At 45.0% G+C, this 18877-nt stretch overlaps 6 protein-coding genes across 11 annotated transcripts; 3 read left to right on the forward strand and 3 right to left on the reverse strand.

Annotated features, from left to right (window-relative positions):
* Positions 1–123: 123 nt before the first annotated feature.
* Positions 124–6505, forward strand: CG30020 (uncharacterized protein). Of its 2 annotated transcripts, NM_136783.3 has the most exons (13): positions 124–680; positions 750–849; positions 912–1328; positions 1390–1539; positions 1597–1710; positions 1785–2135; positions 2925–3656; positions 3727–3906; positions 3967–4062; positions 4177–4212; positions 4301–4573; positions 4722–5631; positions 5692–6505. In NM_136783.3, the coding sequence occupies exons 1-13, from the start codon at positions 291–293 to the stop codon at positions 5870–5872; spliced, it is 3930 nt and encodes a 1309-aa protein (NP_610627.2). In that variant the 5' UTR covers positions 124–290; the 3' UTR covers positions 5873–6505. The 2 variants fall into 2 exon arrangements, with proteins under 2 accessions (NP_610627.2, NP_001260875.1); NM_001273946.1 differs by lacking the exon at positions 1597–1710 and having other exon boundaries at positions 4725–5631; positions 5692–6101.
* cag lies at positions 6348–7728 on the reverse strand. Of its 2 annotated transcripts, none has more exons than NM_057859.4 (2): positions 7171–7728; positions 6348–7113 (listed from the first exon to the last, which is right to left on the reverse strand). In NM_057859.4, exons 1-2 carry the CDS (start codon positions 7281–7283, stop codon positions 6549–6551), a joined length of 678 nt encoding a protein of 225 aa, NP_477207.1. In that variant the 5' UTR covers positions 7284–7728; the 3' UTR covers positions 6348–6548. The 2 variants fall into 2 exon arrangements, with proteins under 2 accessions (NP_477207.1, NP_001260876.1); NM_001273947.1 differs by having other exon boundaries at positions 7171–7429.
* Positions 7729–7772: 44 nt separating this feature from the next.
* On the forward strand, positions 7773–10536 carry CG12942 (uncharacterized protein). The gene is made up of 6 exons (NM_136784.4): positions 7773–8442; positions 8507–8812; positions 8866–9057; positions 9115–9216; positions 9272–9950; positions 10005–10536. The coding sequence occupies exons 1-6, from the start codon at positions 7917–7919 to the stop codon at positions 10258–10260; spliced, it is 2061 nt and encodes a 686-aa protein (NP_610628.2). The 5' UTR covers positions 7773–7916; the 3' UTR covers positions 10261–10536.
* On the reverse strand, positions 10458–11199 carry ND-B14 (NADH dehydrogenase (ubiquinone) B14 subunit). 2 transcript variants are annotated; one of them, NM_001273948.1, is made up of 3 exons: positions 10978–11199; positions 10786–10901; positions 10458–10731 (listed from the first exon to the last, which is right to left on the reverse strand). In NM_001273948.1, exons 1-3 carry the CDS (start codon positions 11105–11107, stop codon positions 10603–10605), a joined length of 375 nt encoding a protein of 124 aa, NP_001260877.1. In that variant the 5' UTR covers positions 11108–11199; the 3' UTR covers positions 10458–10602. The 2 variants fall into 2 exon arrangements, with proteins under 2 accessions (NP_001260877.1, NP_610629.1); NM_136785.3 differs by having other exon boundaries at positions 10528–10731.
* A 145-nt stretch (positions 11200–11344) lies between these two features.
* Positions 11345–12374, reverse strand: Polr2E (RNA polymerase II, I and III subunit E). Of its 2 annotated transcripts, none has more exons than NM_001273949.1 (1): positions 11345–12374. In NM_001273949.1, exon 1 carries the CDS (start codon positions 12276–12278, stop codon positions 11646–11648), a length of 633 nt encoding a protein of 210 aa, NP_001260878.1. In that variant the 5' UTR covers positions 12279–12374; the 3' UTR covers positions 11345–11645. The 2 variants fall into 2 exon arrangements, with proteins under 2 accessions (NP_001260878.1, NP_610630.1); NM_136786.3 differs by having other exon boundaries at positions 11559–12374.
* Positions 12375–16883: 4509 nt separating this feature from the next.
* Positions 16884–18877, forward strand: polyph (polyphemus). Of its 2 annotated transcripts, none has more exons than NM_001299372.1 (7): positions 16884–17048; positions 17108–17173; positions 17259–17413; positions 17472–17951; positions 18012–18190; positions 18360–18484; positions 18546–18877. In NM_001299372.1, the coding sequence occupies exons 1-4, from the start codon at positions 16975–16977 to the stop codon at positions 17477–17479; spliced, it is 303 nt and encodes a 100-aa protein (NP_001286301.1). In that variant the 5' UTR covers positions 16884–16974; the 3' UTR covers positions 17480–17951; positions 18012–18190; positions 18360–18484; positions 18546–18877. The 2 variants fall into 2 exon arrangements, with proteins under 2 accessions (NP_001286301.1, NP_610631.1); NM_136787.2 differs by having other exon boundaries at positions 17259–17409; positions 18312–18484.

Consider the following 18877-nt stretch of genomic DNA (forward strand, 5'->3'; position numbering starts at 1 on the left):
CCTGCGTTAATCTGAAAATTCGTTGGCGCGAAAGTGCCTGCTTACCGATAGACGCTGTATATCGAGTGAATGCGCAGTCCTGGTCATCGGTAATTGTTAGCCAGCCCTGCCGAGCAAAACACCAATGCAGAACAACCCTGCCTTTGTAATTTATTTCGACGCGACGCGAGTGGAGAAAAACAATCAAATTAAATTCTCTAAGACGTGATAAATTCTGGCGCTTTACCAGCTAAACGCTTCGAACGGACCGCAGCCGATACGGGTGCCACCCGATGAGCAGCTCGTGAACGATGGCGCTGAACAAAAGGAAGAGCCCTTACTCGGACCCAATTTCGGGCGCCGAAGTGGACTACAAGTTGTCATGTCGCTGCTGCTTGAAGACGAACGTGGAGTACGTCAAACTGGACTCGGTGTCGGTGGCGCGCAGTCTGGACCCGGCGGACGCCACTGAGAAGATACCGCTCCTTCGTTGCCTGCTGTTCTGCGTGAGCGCCGATAATGCGCCGGAGCTGCCGCAACACATATGCCTCGAGTGCAGCAAGAGCCTGCAGGTGGCCTACTACTTCCTTCAGAATGCGCTGCGTGCCCACGAGATCCTGTGCCGGAAACTATGTCCCAAGGTTTCAAAGAGACTGAATGGCACTTTGGCTCAGGAGCAGGAAAAGCCAGCGTGTGCAGAGGTATGTTTGCCCTAAATAGTGGCTTTCACAGCTATTGTTTCACTATCACTATTGGTTCTCCCTTTTCAGCCGGTACAGCCCCTAAAGACCATGCGGCACGAGTGTCAGGTCTGCGGAGTAGTGCTCTACAATCGCCTGGAGCTCAAGCAGCACATACGCCAGCATGCAGGTACAGTTTGACTTTCGCCACAAGCGTAATTTATTGAACTAAAAGTGTAAATACTTTTCCAGAGGGTCTTTCATACAACTGCAAGTTGTGCAGCTTCACGTCGTTGAAGCAACGAACTTTGTTCGAGCACTATGTGACCATGCACAACATGCCCCTTAGCCAGGCAGAGGAGTACGTAAAATCAAAGCATCTTCCAGCTCCTAAAGAAGAAGAGGTTAAGGCAGTGTGCACGCTTGAGGATATGGAGTTGCTGATACCCACCGTACTTAGGCCGGAAGATTACGTACAGCCGCATCCGCATATTGATAACGACCAACTGCGAGACATTGATCACCAGCTGGCCGTCAGCATGGATGAACCCGTACCGTCAGTGGACAGCCTCACCTCCACCCTGCCGCCGATGGATACGCCCAATGTTAGCATCGGCACCGAGTACCTTGTCCTTCCCGACGGTTCGCTGCAGCAGGTTAACGGAAGCGGTGAGTTGAACTATCCATGGGTGCATGATTGCAAAATACAACTCATACTGATCTTTTTCAGGCGTGGTCATCGAGTATATAGACGATAGCAAACCGAATAGTTCCAGCAACGTCAATGTAAGCCTACAAAATCTCCTGTCCAGCCATAATGATCCGATGGATATCGATGTCAACGAATTGATCGTGGAGGAAATGATGCCACAGATAAGAAGTAAGATCCGTCCCAGTGACTTACAATACGATTCTACTATTTTTTGTACGCTTACAGTCAAGCCAAAACCGGCCGTTATCGGAACATCCATTCACAAGCACAAGTGCAAATTCTGTCCGAAAACATTCTCCACTGTAGCGCGTCTAAAATCTCATCAGTTGACTCACAGCAGTTAGTTTACCCCACCTTCATTAAATCCAGCCCGCTATCGTTCATTCTGACTAATCGAATCTCTTTTACAACAGATCTTCCCAAATTCTTCTGCGACCAATGCGACTTTTACTCGTTGCGCAGCGCCGATCTAATACAGCATTACAAGATGGTCCACCATCGGGTTGATGAAAATGGCAAGACCGGCAAGGAACAGGCGCAAGGTATAGAGTCTCGTGTCTACTCGTGCGATATGTGCCTGTTCGAGACGTCCACCGTTAGCCAGTTGCGAACACACTACAAGGAACGGCACACGGTCCAGCCCACGGAGGTGCAGCTGCGTCCCAGTTGGACGGGCGAGCCAACGACAACGAGAGGCGTTGCCGCCAAGCAGCAGACTCCGGCCAAGATATTAAATCACACCGACATCCCGTTGGGCATTAAATGTGAGTCATGAGATCGTTTTAACCAGGGCATTTAAACTGGTATCGACTTTCGCCGGTTTTTTGGACAGTTATGAAATGATTCGCAAACAAAAATTCGTATTAATCTTTTCGTTGGTTGAATGAGTTAATGTTGATATTTATTTATTTATTATTTTCTTATTATTCATTAGGTATTTTACCATACTTTTTGTTGAGCTCTCAACTTACTTCGTGCAATACGTTTTTTTTTATCATATTTTTTGCGGTAATTTTGTGACAAACCATGAACCGAAATTCTACACAACAGTTAAATTAAACGTTTACACTCGAAAATATGTAGATCACAGCAATGAAATTTTAAATTGTAAAATTAGTTGTACATACAAATTTAGCATAACACCGTGTATATCCAGGCTATGTCCTCTTTCTAGTAAATTGATGCTCATAATGATCATAATGGCAATTAGTTTTTTGGCATTAACTATCGGGTAGGATTGGGGAAACTCTCTTTAGCTATCGCGCTGATGAAACTACAAAAACGTTGAGGCCTTTATTCCATGTAAATAAAAGCAAATCGAATACAAGTGGAGGGATTGTGGACTTTCGGTAAGGACTTCAAAGGAGCACTTTAACTCGTTTTTGATAATTAATTGTTTATAATTACCGTGTTTATCTTTGAGTTTCTCCAGCCTGCACTCTAACCAAATTTTATTTAAGTCCAACAGTTTAAATTTGTATACTCATTTGAATTCCCTGGCTTTCCGTTTTATATGTTTCATGTTGGCATGTTTGTAATGCAATGTCTTCCAGATCCGCCTGGTGTTTTGGAAACGCAAGCGCCATTGCCGCAACCGGTGGTACATCAACCAATGCCTGATCCAATGCAGCAAACGGAGCCGATGGCCACCACATCGACGACCATCACCGAATCGGGCGACATCAACGTAGTGGTGGATGCGACGCCGCTCTTCTATGCGGCAACCTCCAACTCCCTGTTAGTGACGAACCCGGCACCGGTGACAACGGTGGAGGAAACCACCGGTACGGCCAGCAACCATGCATTTGGAATCTTTCCCGAAATCTCAGAGGGCAACCTGCCCGTGAACGAAGCCGTACAGCAGGCACCAGCCAATTCATCTAGCGTTTCGGTGTTTGGCGACATGCAGGACTTTATTGACAACACCGATGTGGCTGCCATATGCACAATTCCCGCGGATGGCATGCCCGTTGTGGATGGTGATGACATTGTGATTGATAATAACAATATCAGTCTGGACTTTGATGCCGAGAATTTGTTCGAGGACTTCGAGGAGGAGGAGGATGATACTGTGGCCGACGAAGAAGACGAGGCCGACAATGAAGACGAGAATGACAACAATGATGCTGCCACTGATCAAAATCTGTTGCTGACCAGCGACGATGATGATGTGGACGACTTTGATGACGAGCAATCGAAGCATCTGCAGAAGCCCTACTGCATTTACTGCAATAAGAAGTTTACCAGTCAGTATAAATTCGAGAACCACATGTTTGTTCATCGGGGTAAGTAAGCTGGGTCGGTCACACAGCTCTAGTTACTAAATAATCATGCATATATCTGGTTGGACTTCAGGTCTGGCTCCCTATCGCTGCGAACTGTGCACTAACCTCTACAACATGAAGCGATTGCTGATCAAGCACTATAAAACTGTGCACAAGCGAATGCCCACGAGGGACATGGTCCAGGCGAAGGGCGATAAGGTTTCCGTAGCCCGCACCAACATCGAAAAACTGTATCCTGGCAGGATAAAGAGTAAGCTACATAAAATACAGTATACAGATCACACCATCTTCAGTTTCTATCTACCTTCAGATCCAATGCTCATGTGCGCAAAGTGTCCGTTTGAATGCGAATCGGATTCGGAGATGCGCAAGCATCTGAATGCCCACCATGGAATCAATGACGGAGGTGAGTAAATCAATGATCAATTATTAAGCATTGATAGATTAAAGATATAATTTTTAATTCTACCATTGTTTTTATGAAATAATTCTAATAAGATAAATCATATTTTCATTCCAGTGTCCGAGCATGCAAACGAAGTGTTTATCATACGCAGTAAGTAGTTTTGTTATTTTGATAAGGTTTGAAACGATTTTCATCGTTGTGGCTATGACATATGAACTCATCTTTCGTCCAACAACAGAATTACCATTTGAATGTCCGCGCTGCATTCGATCGTTTGCGGCCAAGACCACTCTTAGTCGCCACCTGCAGCGCAGTCATTTGGTGGATACAATTATAGAGATGCAAACGCCGCATTGCGGGGAAGCCATCACGACTACGATGGCCACATCCTCATCAACGATTTCTGAGCCCGTAAACTCGGTCACAGTGGATGGCCAACACAATGAGATGATGCAGACGGATGTTGGGGCTGAAAAGATGACGGAAGCTTTAGGCAATGGCGATGGCAATGGTAAGAGCCTCAATAGCCTTGCACTAATCAAATCAAATTCCCATTTCAACTATGCCCAAAACACGCCAACGCATAATACAAATGATAATCTAAAAACGCTGTTGTTCGGCGACGAACAATGATCGTCGATTGTTGTTGTACTCACCAGAAGAAGGCGGCACAGATGATGGAACAGGAGTTAAAGCAGAACCGGCGGTGCCAGAGGAAGAACTAGATCCGGTAACATTGGACGCAGCCACAGCGGTGACTACAACAGCAATAGCAGCAGCAATATCAGCGGCAGCAGCAGCGACAGCTACTTCGTTAGAATCACCCGTAGCAACCACAGCTTCATCGTCCACCACTCTCTTTCCCACGCCCACACCATTTGATTTTGATTATGACATAATGAGAGACGAAGCCCAGCAATCGTCGCCCAATATCCATGACGTATCCAAAGCCCTCAGCGACAATGCATCATCCAGCTGCCCAATTAATGAAAGCTATAAACTGCTGTCCACCACTGCCCTGGAAACATCGCCAGCGAAGGGTTTACGCTCCAACAGCCGTCTGCATCGTTCTTCCATTCACATTTGCAAACTCTGTAACCAAACATTTGACGAGCTGGGCAAGTTGGTCAAGCATGAAATGGAGCTGCACTCCAATACGGAACGTTCGCGATGGGGCTATCAGCACAAGTGTGCCATCTGCAATACATCCTACCGCACGCTTACGTTGCTCAAGTTCCACATGAAGCGACACAGTAATAGAAAATCACAGTGCAAGCTGTGCCCCAAGTCCTTTGTAACTATCGCAGAGCTCGAGCGGCACACGAAGGCCAAGCACAGCAAGGATAAGACGCTTCGGTGCTTTATGGATGGCTGCCGGAAGACTTTTGCCTTCAAACACCATTTGATACGCCATCAGAAGGCCTCTCATCTGAGCACGCGGTATATATGTCCCGTTTGCAATAAGGAGGAAAAGTCCAATGTGCATCTGAAAAATCATATGAGCGTGCACAAAGGTGAGATAACCTACAAGTGTCCCAAGTGCGATCGCTCCTATTTGCGACGTGGCAGGTGAGAGATTCCCCTTTTCAAATCGTTTGTAAGCCTTCTACAATAATTTCTCTTATGCAGACTCGTAACCCATGCACTCATAATCCATGACTTGCGCTTCACCACCGAAGAGTTGGGAAACCTCTCATCCCTGGCTACGAACCAAGCCAGACCTAACGATCTTAAAGTCGCGACGCCCGTGGGACTCCTGGATGGCCGTAAGGATGTGAGCGGTGCAAGCGAAGAAAATGGGCAGCCCTAAGGAGCTGACGATAATTCCAAGTAGTTGTGAACTTATGCTTTTACGAATCAAGCAAAGTAATCGCACAATGTACAAAGTTTGATATAGTCTAAGTACTGTTCCTCTCCATCATTTTAGCACATCAAATGTCTTGAAGTTTTCTTGTTAAGTTCTAGACTAGGACATTAAACACAATCTCTTATACAAAATTAGTTGAAATACAGACGACCGATCACTTATTGACAAATAGACTTCGGTGAAATTTTCAATGTATTATGAGGATCCAAAAGTAGCAATGCCCAAATGGCAACTTAAGGTATCGCCTTAAACATAACAATCCGCAACGGGTCTCAAGGTGTCAGTAGTTAATCCATTCGATTCCCAAGCATGATTGAGGCAATCTCCACCAGCTGGCTCTGTATTGGCCAAAGAGAAACGCTTCACATCTAATGTTTAAAATTCTCCATTATATATATGTATAATTATTTTTTTTTTTGCAAACGGTCATGTATTTCGTATATTTACGAGCATCGTCATGAATAGAATAACCCAATAGTTTTAGGTTTAAATTCAACGCGTAGAAGGGATAAGTTATCTTCAACGATGTTACTTATAAAAGAAACGTACATTAAATAACTTTTACTACTAGATTCGAGATAAATATGTATTTATATTGCACCTAAATTGCATGCTTGGGTCAGGGAAGCTCCTTCTTAAAGATGTTCCATTTCCAGCTCCATTGATTTTCCAGACTGATCAACTGCTGGTAGGAAGCATAGTCATCCTTTGCGAACTCCTTCAGCCGGGCCAGCTGCATCATGGCCTCCTCGGTGGAATAGATAGGCTCTATCAGAGTCACGGGGTATGGCTCATCACAATCGTCCTTATTCGAGATGGGTTCGCTTTTCACCAGAATCGCCTCGAACTCCTGCAGATCCAGGCTGTCACCGGTGTCATTGTATCGGACGTTGTGTCGCTTTCGCCATTTCTCCAGCCATCCGGAGGAGGCAGAGAAATTGGAGTGGCCCAGCTCCACAGCTAACTGCTTGGCCTTCTTCCGCACCATTTCCCCCGATATGGGTATATTCTCGGTACGGACACGGGAGAACCAATCAAAGCACATCTCATCGATTTGGGCGCCCCGCTGAGAGAGGGGATTCCTCCGCATCTGATTCAACTTAAGTTCTCCACTCAACAGACCCTCTTTAATCGACTGTTTGTGCTTCAAAATGTCTGCTGCTTGTGTCTTTCCAATGTTAAACCTTCGGAAACTTGTTATTTTTACCCATTCATATGTATGTATCAGGCATTGATCTTACCTCTTGGCCAGATCCCGAACCGATAGCTTGTTTCGCTCCTGGGACTGGATTACCTCCATTTTCTCTTCCAAAGTGAGCGAGGTTCTAGGTTTTCTGACTCTTCCCGATGGCATATTTGTCGACGAACATTACTAGTGAGCGATGAAGACTTTTATCTGTCGAAATTGCTACCAAATTAGACAGTTTTCTTGTCCGCTCAAGGGAGTGTCCGTCCGTCCACAGATATGTGGTGTTGTATGACCAGAGCGATGAAGTATACAAAAGGCAAGGGCGTATGCTAGGTTTTTTATGGCTGCGGTTTAGGGGGTTTAAGAAACTCCATATTTTACTATATTTGTAAAGAATAAACTTTTTGTCTAGTATTGTGTCTTTCATCAAAGGCATTTTTTATAGGCCTTGAATCATTTTCTTGCTAGCGACTGTAGCCCAAAGGTTACTGCCCGGCCTGTGATCTTATTGAAAGCATGTAGGTTGATATATATTATATATATATATGTATTTAATATATATTCGCTTCTATACGTGACTTAACTCCCTTTGGGAACGCCATTGAAACTTAATTGAAGCAGCACGCAGCCGGCATGGGAACTTTTGCGATTGCAGACACGGTCACACTGCATTTGATCACAAAAGAGCGGTATAAAATACAATACACATTGTTTGCCGAACTTATTTTTGAAACTACTTCTATCTACAACAAACGGATAAACCAGCGCAGGAGAAGCATCTTGATCAACCGCAGCGCCATGGACGCCGCCGTACCGGATCCCGCGCTCCTGGCGATGAACAAGCTGAACAAGGGCTCCAAGTGCCGAGCCTGTCTATCGGTGGACAGGAAAACCGTGCAGTTGAACGCCGAGGTGCCCAACCTGCAAAAGACGCGTACCTACGCCCAGAGCCTGAAGCAGTGCACCAACCTGGACCTGCGGGTCATTAGTCCAGGTGGCTACCTGTGGCCGATGCAAATCTGCGTGCGCTGCTGTCGCGCCCTGGAGGTGGCTATGCACTTTGTCGAAATGGCCCTGGAATCGAATCTCAAGCTCCAAGCCGAAGCCAAAAGCGTAAAGCTGCCCAGTCCCACTGGAGAGCTTAAACGAAAGGCCAGCAACGAAACGATACCATGGAATCAGTTTAGCCAGGAGTTCGAGCAGTTTGTCGAGGGCTATGAGGGTCCCATCGAGGAGAATGTCCTCTATATGCGAGGAACCAAGGTGCCGCGGCTGGATGTCGACGCTTCTTCGAGCAGCGAGACAGCGCCAAAGGAAGATGAAGGTAGGCCTAACTGACAGCTTAGCCCAGCATTCACCCTAATCTTCTCTCTTACACACCGAAAAAGTAATACTCTTCGACGTCAAGTATGACACCAATGATCTGGAGGAGGAGGACGAGAACGACGGCTCGGATGCCAAGAACAATGAGACCTTCTTCGAGAACAGTATTACACCTGGAGAGTCAGTTATGGTCGTCTCAGTCGCGGAAAAAGCTGTCGAGAATAATAACAATTATAATTTCAATAACAAAAACGGCGATGTGACGGACGAGGAGTGCGACCTTATACAACGCGCTCTGGAGATGACTCTAAACGACGATGGCTGTAGCCAAAGTCCCAAGAACGAGGCCAGCAATGAAACTCAGCTGAAATGTAAGTGTATATCGAGTTGGACTATTCATAGTTATCATCCTCCTCCTTTCTAGCCAATGGAATAGAGGTCTCATCGCCACTCTTTATTAAGCTGGCCACGACTAGCAGCACGACGGGTAATATACCCATTCTGAAATGCAACATTTGCCAATACACGCATACCGATGCGGAGCAGTTAAAAATTCACTACAAAAGTATTCACAAGATTTCTATGATGGAAGACGATATAATTGGCCTAAACAAAAGTGAGCCATTTTTCTAGTAAATTCCTTTTACCACCGATCTTATACGTATTGTTGCAGATCAAAACTTCAAGTGCCGACCTTGCAATAGTTATGAGACGAAAGACAGGTCTGAAATGCAGAAGCATCTCATCGATCACCACAAAATAGATGGTGATTTTGGTAAGCTCTAAGATTCGAATCAAAAGATCCCTTACTCACTGAGTTTATTCACCAGAAATGTACTGTTATATGCAAGCAAACTGCCCGGCTTGCGACAGGATCTTCAAGGATCAGCGCTCGGCTAGAAAACATTACACCCGGGTGCACACTCCGGTGCAAATTGCGGTGTCACCAACAGAATCATATGCCTGCACGGCATGCGATAAGGTGTTCAACCAGAAGGCCAGCCTGCACAGCCATCAGCGTTTCTGTCAGGTGAAGGATGTCGTGCATTGCAGCTTCTGCGATCAACAGTTCAACAGCATGCGCAAGTACGAGCTACACTTGCAGCAACTCCATGCCGTGGAAACAGTACACGAGTGCGAGATCTGCCGGCGTAGCTTCAAAAGCGCCGAAACCCTAACGATGCATCGCAAGCGGCACTCGGAGCGGCACTACCAGTGCGGTAAGTGCTCGCTTAACTATGTTAACTCGGCGGAGTTGCGAGTGCACTACGAACGGGCTCATGTCAATGAGGAACCAGTTAGCTGCCTTACCTGTGGCAATCAGTTCCAAAACATGACCCTGCTGCGCGAGCACGAGCAAAGAAGTCACCAGAAGTCGAAGGTCTGGCGCTGTGAGGTGTGCAACTTTGAGACGAAGACCAGATGGCGCAGGCGTCAGCATCAGTACGAGCACATGGATTACCCGTACAAGTGCCAGAAGTGCACCAGCGAGTTCGCTGATCGCAGCAAGTACGTAATTTACTCTATCACAGGGCCAGCAAATCATCACCATGCCACTTACAGATTCCGCCAACATTCCAAGAAGGTGCATGGCATCGAACTGAGCGACGAGCAGTTGGCTGAGATGTTCCGCGAGAAGAAGGGCTACACCAATCGGCATGATGCATTCAACAAGTCGATTAACTCACTGGAGATTCCAGGCCTCACGGAAGACTGTTTCACCGAGCTGGAGAGCCTGGGCGTAGACTATGACGCCATAACTACTGATCTCTTTGCCAGCTCCGCCGCTCTGGACAACCTGCTCAATTTGATACCTTAAAAACAGGGCCACGATCAATCTACCTGCATAGAATTTACAAATTTAAACGGCACACATATTAGCTGACGAGAGCAAGAAGACTGTCTGCACTTTACAAATCGCCCTAACAAAAAATAGCATTTATACACCACAACTGTTTAAGTTTGAACAACTATTTTGCTCAACCGATTCAGAATCCAGATCAGAACATTCATTAGTATGTATTCACAGTGAAACCATGATATTTTTGAAGTCACAATCTCAATAAACAAGGACACACGCGTTTCTGAAGCGCACAAAACTCCCTTTGTTTCGTTTTACACTCTGTCGGAGTTTGTATTTAAACTATTTCAATTTGAATAACTAATTAACGCCCTGGATGAATTTTGAGAGGAAGTCGGTGGGCTTGGGATCCTGCGATTCTTTCCAGTAGCGCATGATATGGCCCTTCTGCTTCCAGATCTCCACGGATTCCTTAAGCTCCATTTGGCCCTGCGTAAGATAGTATTATCACCTGCAGCATAGCTCTCTTATGGATGCGTTTACCTTGATGACCAGCATGTCGATCACCCGGATGTCGGTCACATTGCGATGCTTGACGAACTCCTCGCGCAGCTTGTCCCGACACTGCTCCACGGTCATGGGGATGTCGTAGTCCATGACTGCAAGCGGACGGATGGCATTACATGGCGTCGGGATACGGATGCACACTCTGATGACATAACCAGGAGCACTTACCGATGTAGGGAATCTGGCGGTACCAGGCCTTGTACAGATTGAGGGCACGCTTACGGGCCTCCTCGCGGTCCACGGACAGGATGGGGCGCACCTGCTGTACGGCTCGCTTCACGGCTTCACGTCCGGCCATTTGATTTGTTTTTATTTCTTTCTGTTTTTCCTACGACCAAATTGCTCCAAGCAGAACAGTGTGACCGCAGTTCACTACGCACAAATGGACAAAACCAAAGTTTGGTAAAATGATTTTTATTTAAAAATGTTTTCTACTCGAAAATAATAGATGTTGCTAAATTCCTATAATAAAACTCATATCAAATTATGATCTTTAATACCCACATTATATTCCGCAAATTTGTAATGGATTTCCTAGCGCTTCAAAAGAAACAAATATAAACTTTTTTATGGATTAGGATTTGCTGCTCAGCTAAAATTAATACACTATTTTAAATTTATATCATTTTGTCAACTTGTACTATTGATTCTCTTAAGTAAAATGCTGATACTTTGAACTAGTTCCTAGCATTCAAGGGCATTTAATTTCGAGTACTTTAATTTCTTGCCAATACCAAACACACAACTTACTGAAAAGATTGCGATTTATTAAAGTGTACAACTCGCTGCCTTTTCCTTAAATCATAGGTTTCTTAAAATAATTCATAAGTCCAGGATCAGCACACCAATCGATAGGATATGTACCGTCCCGCCGTCTCAGAGGAACGGATGATCTTAACCACCTGGCCGCGCTTGAGTCCAAAGTACCGGGCCACGGGATCGCCCGCCTGGATCCTCATCAACATGTTCTCCTTCAGTTTGTAACGGCTGAGCAGCTCCTGCTTCTCCTCGACGGTCATGACCACGTGCTCCGGGACCAGTTCGTGCTCCGTGATGTTGATCAGCAGTTCGGATTCGAGAAACTGTTCCAGGATGTACTTGGGGGCCATATCTACGAGCGATTGCTTGGCGGAGGGCGTCATGCCGCCCTGCACCACAACGATGGCCCGGTGGATGTTCTCTTCCTGCATGCGAGTGCAGTACGTCTTGATTGTCTTGATGCCGATCTTCGGCTCCTCGGGAAAGAAGACGAACATCTGGTCCGTGGGATCGTCGTTGTGGGCCACCAAAACTATCAAATCGGAACGAGCAGGTCGCTTTTCGCTGGGTTTGTCGCCGAACATTTCCTTGAACTGCTCCAAGGTCTGGTCCAACTCGTCTTGGGTCACCAGGTAGCCCCGATCGTGGCTCAGCTGCATGATGGTCTTGCGAATGCGCCACAGCTTGTAGGTTTCCGCTTCGTCATCCATGGCTATTTCCAAAAATTAACAATTTCTAAATTATAAACAGAGCACGCGGATAATGTAGTAAGACCAGTGTATGCCGCTTCATAAAATACCTTACAGCGCCTGCAGCATAACAATTAAAAATACCAAAGAGCGTTTGATGGTCACATGTTTAGCGAATACTCGAACCTATGTATAAGAGCGTAACAGCCGTCACTTCTGTTCCACTGTTCAAGTACGGAGCACCCTATACGATCTGTACGGAGCAACCTTGTATGGAGCCCCTTTTAACGCGGCAGCTTGTACCTTGTATGAGGCGACGTGCAGGGGGCGCCCTGTACGTTTGTGCTTTTGAAATGAGAGCCAAACTTGATTTGTTGGAAATTATGTTGAAAATATAATTCAAATAGAATTGAAATGATATTTAGTATGTACGTATATTCTTGATCAGGATAACTAAGCGATCGCTGGACAGAATTGAATCCAACGATTGATTCACACAAAATTTCCATTGTGACCCTTTTTTAAGTGGGTAGAATTTGTATTTGTATTTAATAAATAAGAATTAAGATCTTGAAAGTTTCATTCTGGTTTCTGTCTGCTTAGTTATAAAATAGTTTAACTTAAAAGATGTATTTATTGGCTTCGGAATTTTGCAGAGTTTCGGGATGTGATCTAATGCATATCTGTCTATGTCTTGTGGCATTACATTTATAATTATTTTCGACACCCATTGTTAATGCAATCAAAATGTGTTAAGCATACATGTATGTATGTATATACATATGTGCTCCCCAGCTCACGTTTGGTGACCCCGCAATGAACCCAACTCACTTTCCTTCCAATATTTTACGTGCAACATTCAATTAGGACCCAGACGGGCAAATAATATGCTGCGGTGGCATGCCGCTCTTCTTATCCTTTGTCTGCGTGCCGTTCACTAAAAATGCCGTTAATATTTCGCAGCCCGCTTTTCCTCGCATTTTCCACCATCCTATTTCCCGGTGCCGAGTGCAATTATTTGGAACATCATCGGGTATGACTTTCGCATCCGCACGTCGGCGACGCACCATCGTCAATGACTGACAGTTTATTTAATAGAAAATTCGCCATGTGTATGGGATGCTGGCTTGCGTTTGTTTTCCAAATAGTTTTTCCTCGACGGCCTCATACGCCAGCGAACGGCATTGACAAATTGTGCGGAAAATATGCATAATAAATGAAGCCACGCACTTTGAACTTTTGCAGTTATTAAAAGCGGGGAGCGTGTGGAATTCCTTTCGAAATTCATGACTGTGAATTTTCAAGACGCAAACAGATGGACATTAAAAACAAATTTCTATCTATATGATTTTGAAATAGTTTTGTATTTTTTGTTGTATTTTTCATATCATTTAAAGGGTTAGTTGATAGCCCTCCAAGATTAGGAAAAATCACAAGCCCCACTGCCAGTAGTTTTGCCTGCGAATGCATTCTTATCCTTATTTGGAATTTATTGGTTTCCGTCCATCCATCCAATCGTCCGCATCTCGATGATATTGAAATTTCGAAGTTGCCCGGCGCTCCATATGGCCAGACCACATTAAAACCGGGCAAAAGTGCAGTCTACGCATAGCGAAAACAAAGTTCCCCATAGCGTGGCAGTGGCTGAAAGGGGCAGTGTGGCGAATATAAAGGGAATCTAATAAAAATCCACTTTGTGCAAGTATGAAAAATGAACGATGAATTGCATTATAAATGCAAAAATATTGTAGGAAGCACGACACCACCACCGCTGGACAAGCGCGTCAGAAAATCTGATCAAAATTATTGAGGCGCACGGAATGGGTAAGTCGCGGAGAGCGGGCGACGTGGAAGGGGTGGCTGGCGGAAGGGCGGAGCGGGCTGCGACTGGGGGTGTGGCACTCACTGCAACGGAACGTGGCGCACTTGCAAAGTTTTTTGCGGCGACGCTAAGCTGTTGATAACGCCGATGATGACGACGCGATAAGCGCGGCGATAACGTTTGGGGCGCAGCCAAAAGCCCCAACTTCAGGTGAGCCAGTGGAGCAGTGATGACGAATATGGGGAGTCCTTTAGCAGGGTACGAAAGATAAGTACCTAAAAGTACACATTTCAGTTTGAAATACATTTCTTACCGTACTGAAGTACATAAATATAAGGTTGAGTGTAACTCAACTTAAAATATATCTAAAAATATTCTGTAGACAGAGGTTAAAGGTCCCTATTAAGTATTTTTTATGTAATTTTTGAATGCGGTGATTTTTATACATAATCATTGAAGTATCTAAAAGATAAAGTGTATCAATTTGTAATCCTTTCAATCCATTTCCATATTTCCATACATAGGTACCTAAGGAGCTAAACCCTTGATAATGATAGAAAATAGTACCTTTCCCAGCACTTGATGAGCGCCGCCTGAGCTCCAATTGGCAAGGACAAAAGCCAGCATGTCCTTGTGGCTGTGCGGTCGTGGCTCGTCGTCCTGTGCGTGCGCTGCATTGGGAAATTCGCTCGAAATGGCATTTATTTTCGGTTTAGCTGATGATGAGCCACGGATAATGGCGTGGGGATAAAGCGAGCGAGCGAGCATCCAGGCGGACGGATCAGCATGGGGAATTTATAATTATTATTTCAGCTGGGATGTACTAGAGACTCCAGTCTGGCCATTGACATTGAGCCAAAACAGGCAAAGCAAGATATTTATCTTTGTGCATTTAAATCAGTATCTGGCTGAATAATGCATAGTAATATATTAATCATAAAGAGTTTAAATTGAATATGCATATTATCTCTGGAATTAGAGGTATATACTCCCAAACGGGAATACATAATTGATTTTGTGAGCATTTTTAAGGATCAACTTACCGCTGATAATCAATTAAAAAGGTATTGCGTGAATTTTATGATAATTGTTTCTCATTCCATCTAATGCGTTATTTATACAATGCTGTTTTAAACCAAATATTTGTAGGTAGCTTAAAGTTAATTCCTGCAACTAACACTAACAACTCAGCCACTAAAGTCCCCAGTGTCCTGGTTTCGCTTTGTGCATAAATATTGTGAAAAATGAAGTTTAGGGGGCAGGTAAGGGGTTTTATCCGGGAGCTGCAATCTATCGGCGGCAGGCGGCAGCAATCACTGCCGACTCCCCGCCGGAATCGCAGCCCTCTGACCCACGCCCATGCCATGCAATTATTTGTATAGGAATTTAAATTGAATGTCAGTCTGTTTGTTTCCATAACATACACACTCGCACTCGCACTCGCACTCGCACTCTCGCACTCGCACATTGCTGACAGTTTAAGGAACATGTGGAGGCAGCACGGTACAGATGGGGTTGAATGTGGAGGCTGGGACCAGGACATTGTCGCACATAAGCAGTTCTTTGGTTCCTTCGATGCTGCCGCTCGGTTCCTTGTCTGCTGTAAAATTCCAAATTTGTTTTATTTGATTTCTGCGCTGCTCTCGCTCGTTTCCCGGCTTGCCGCTTTCTGTTCCTTATTTGCAGCATTCGGAGATCCTGCTGCATATTTCCCTTTATGCAAAATATATGCTATAAATGGCCCTGCCCCACCGCCCCCATTTGAATCTCGTGTCACATGTCGCACGCAGTTAGGTGCCTTCGTTGTTATTGTAATTGTTGTAAATGTCGCCCAGCGACAATATCGCATTTGCATATTTCTGTGCCAACACAGACGCGCATATATATATATGTATGTATATATGTAGTACACCCTGGTTACCCCTTTACTGCCCACGTTTCGTGCATTTTTACTTAATTTTATTTGTATTGGATTTGCGCCGCTGTCTCGGCGAGTCCTCCTCTGTGCAACGCAGCGCAGAGCGGCGCGATTTCGGAATTCTGCAATTTGCACAATAAATTTTAATTCAATTTACTGTTAAACTCACCCAGAGACACAACAACTAACTAAATGCGGACGCGGAAGTGCGCATTCTGGCATGACAATCGTCCTCCGCCAGTCGGGGAATTCATGGAGATGGGAAAGAGGACGCTGTGCAGCCGGAGATTACCATCAGCCAAGGGCTACAGTGAAGCTTAGGCACGGGGGAATATGCCAGCAGAATAAGTTCGTGTTGATTAAAATGGAATACTTCTTTTGATTCTTTTATTTGTTTCGAAATTCAAGGATATTAGGAACATAATATTAAGAAAAATCTGATTTTGTTTGAAGTTTCCCGATTAGTCAGATTGTAGTGAGGTATTAAATTAACAAGTTTGAAAACCGCAGGCTTAAATTAGCTCAGTAAGTCGCCCGTAATTTGGGCTAACCGTAGCCAACCGCGAAAACCTTCATCCTGCGACCGCCGCAGGACCAATACGCCGTTAGTTGGAGAACTTTATGTCCTGCAGGACCGCAAAAGGGGCAATAAGTTGCGCTTATTATGATAATGGGTGCGCATGTGCAGCCATTTTGATTGGGCTGCGGCAGGATTGTAGTGGCACTGCTAAATGCAGCGCCAGTTATCAAACGTAAGTGAATTGAATGTGCGCAGCTGCATTGTCGGAAACCGGAAACGGAAATGGAAGTGAGATTGGGAATGGGAATGGCAACGGAGCTACGCAATCGACTAAACCAATTTGGAATTGTTGTCAAAAGTTCGGGTATAATTTTGACGTTGACTCTGTGTTTGTTTGTTTTTGTAGCTATTTTTTGTGTGACGCTTTCGTTTTCCTGCCGCTGATGTCGCCACGGGAATGGAGCCAAAGTCGCAGGATCAGGCTCCAAATCGGGACGATCCTGACCTGCAGACTGAGCCTCTGACCATAGCGTGAGTGTGTCCTGCATCCGTTCCATTTACAGACTAATAATATTGTGGCTACTTTGCAGCCAGTCCATAACCTCTTTCTACATGTACAATCCCTACGAGAAGCGAAGTGTGGAGGTGCCCCTAACGTGAGTTTCATGTAGGATAATGAATTGATTGAGTTTGCCAAACATACTGCTTAATTACATAAACTTTTTATCGCTCATAACGAAGTAACTGTGACGCCTTCATTTCCCTGTTAAAATGTGTGATTGGAACGGGCATTCTGGCAATGCCGCTGGCCTTTCGATGCTCGGGATTCGTGATGGGCACCGTGATGTCCATTCTGCTGATGATACTCCTGACGTACTCCATCCACTTGCTGGTCTGTAAGTGGCTACCTCGGCCAACTGGAACACCCTCTTTAAATATCTATGGAACCAACAGATAGCTGACATGACGGAGTGCTGTCGAAGGCGCCGAGTTCCTCAAGTTTCCATGCCGGAGGCCGTGAGGATTGCCTACGAGGAGGGTCCCAAGTGGATCAATTGCTTTGGTCGGGCCGCTGGTTTTATGACCACTTGCGTTTTGGTCTTCGGTCAGTTTCTGCTGTGCACCGTTTATCTGGTTTTCGTGTCCAAGAACTTCAAGGAAATCGGTGACCATTATATTGAGAGGTACAATGAAAGGTATTATGTGCTGGTCGCCTGTTTGCTGCTCTTGCCGCTCTTCATGATCCGCCGTCTAAAGTATTTGGTACCCTTGAATTTGATCTCCAACTTCTTGCTATACGCGGGATTCGCCCTAATCATGTACTATCTGTTCAATGGTCTTCCCAATATTAATGATCGTGAGATGGTCACACCTCCTGTCGAATGGATTGAATTCATAGCCATCGCCGCCTTTTCCCTCACAGCCGTGGGTTCTGTAAGTTTAATAAGTGTATATAATAAATCTCAAAAACTTCTATTGTTTCTTATTCTCCAGATGCTCGTCGTCGAGGCCCATATGGCACATCCGCAGAGCTATCTGGGCCTCTTTGGAGTCCTCAATCTTGCTGTTTTATTCATCCTGCTCTCGAACATGTTTTTTGGAATCATCGGCTATTGGCGTTTCGGAGACAATGTCCATGCCAGTATTACCCTAAATATTCCACAGGATGAAATGTAGGTAAAATAATTCCTAATTAGGTATTCCAATTTCAACTTTCGTTTATTCTATATGTCTGTTATTTATGCATACAAAAGTGTAACCTTTTTTAAAGTGGTATTCACATTTCCTACTTAGCCTTTCCCAGTTCATTAAGGTATTTATTGCCTCTGGAATATTTCTGAGTTATCCTCTGAATGGTTTCGTAGTGATCACAGTGATGTTTAGCGACTATGAAAACTCTGAACCGAGGGGCAGGTATCGCACGCTAATTGAGTACGTAGTTCGATTGCTGTTTCTTTTTCTCACAGGTGAGTTTTGCACGTAAAAAAAAGAAAGAAAATCATAAAAATGATTACTGAATTTCCTAAGGTGCCGTGGCAATTGGTGTGCCCAATCTAGCGGCTCTCACGGAACTGGAAGGCGCTTTTTCGTTGAGTAACTTGAATCTTCTATGTCCGGCATTGATCGATGTGTTCCTAAACTATAATGTGGGCTATGGCCGGCTGATGTGGAAGCTGATCCGGGATATCTTACTTATCCTGATTGGTCTTATTTTCGGCATAGTTGGTTGCACGGTTGCCTTGATGCAACTGATCCGTGATTTTCAGTTGACGCTCAACAGTATGTAAGAGAGAATGGGCTGCAAGTTTGGATTTTCTCAGCTTCTGGTGCTTATTGTTGGAAATAAAATCGGATTTACC

The sequence above is a fragment of the Drosophila melanogaster genome, chromosome 2R, assembly GCF_000001215.4.
Source record: "Drosophila melanogaster chromosome 2R".
NCBI classification, from domain to species: domain Eukaryota; kingdom Metazoa; phylum Arthropoda; class Insecta; order Diptera; family Drosophilidae; genus Drosophila; species Drosophila melanogaster.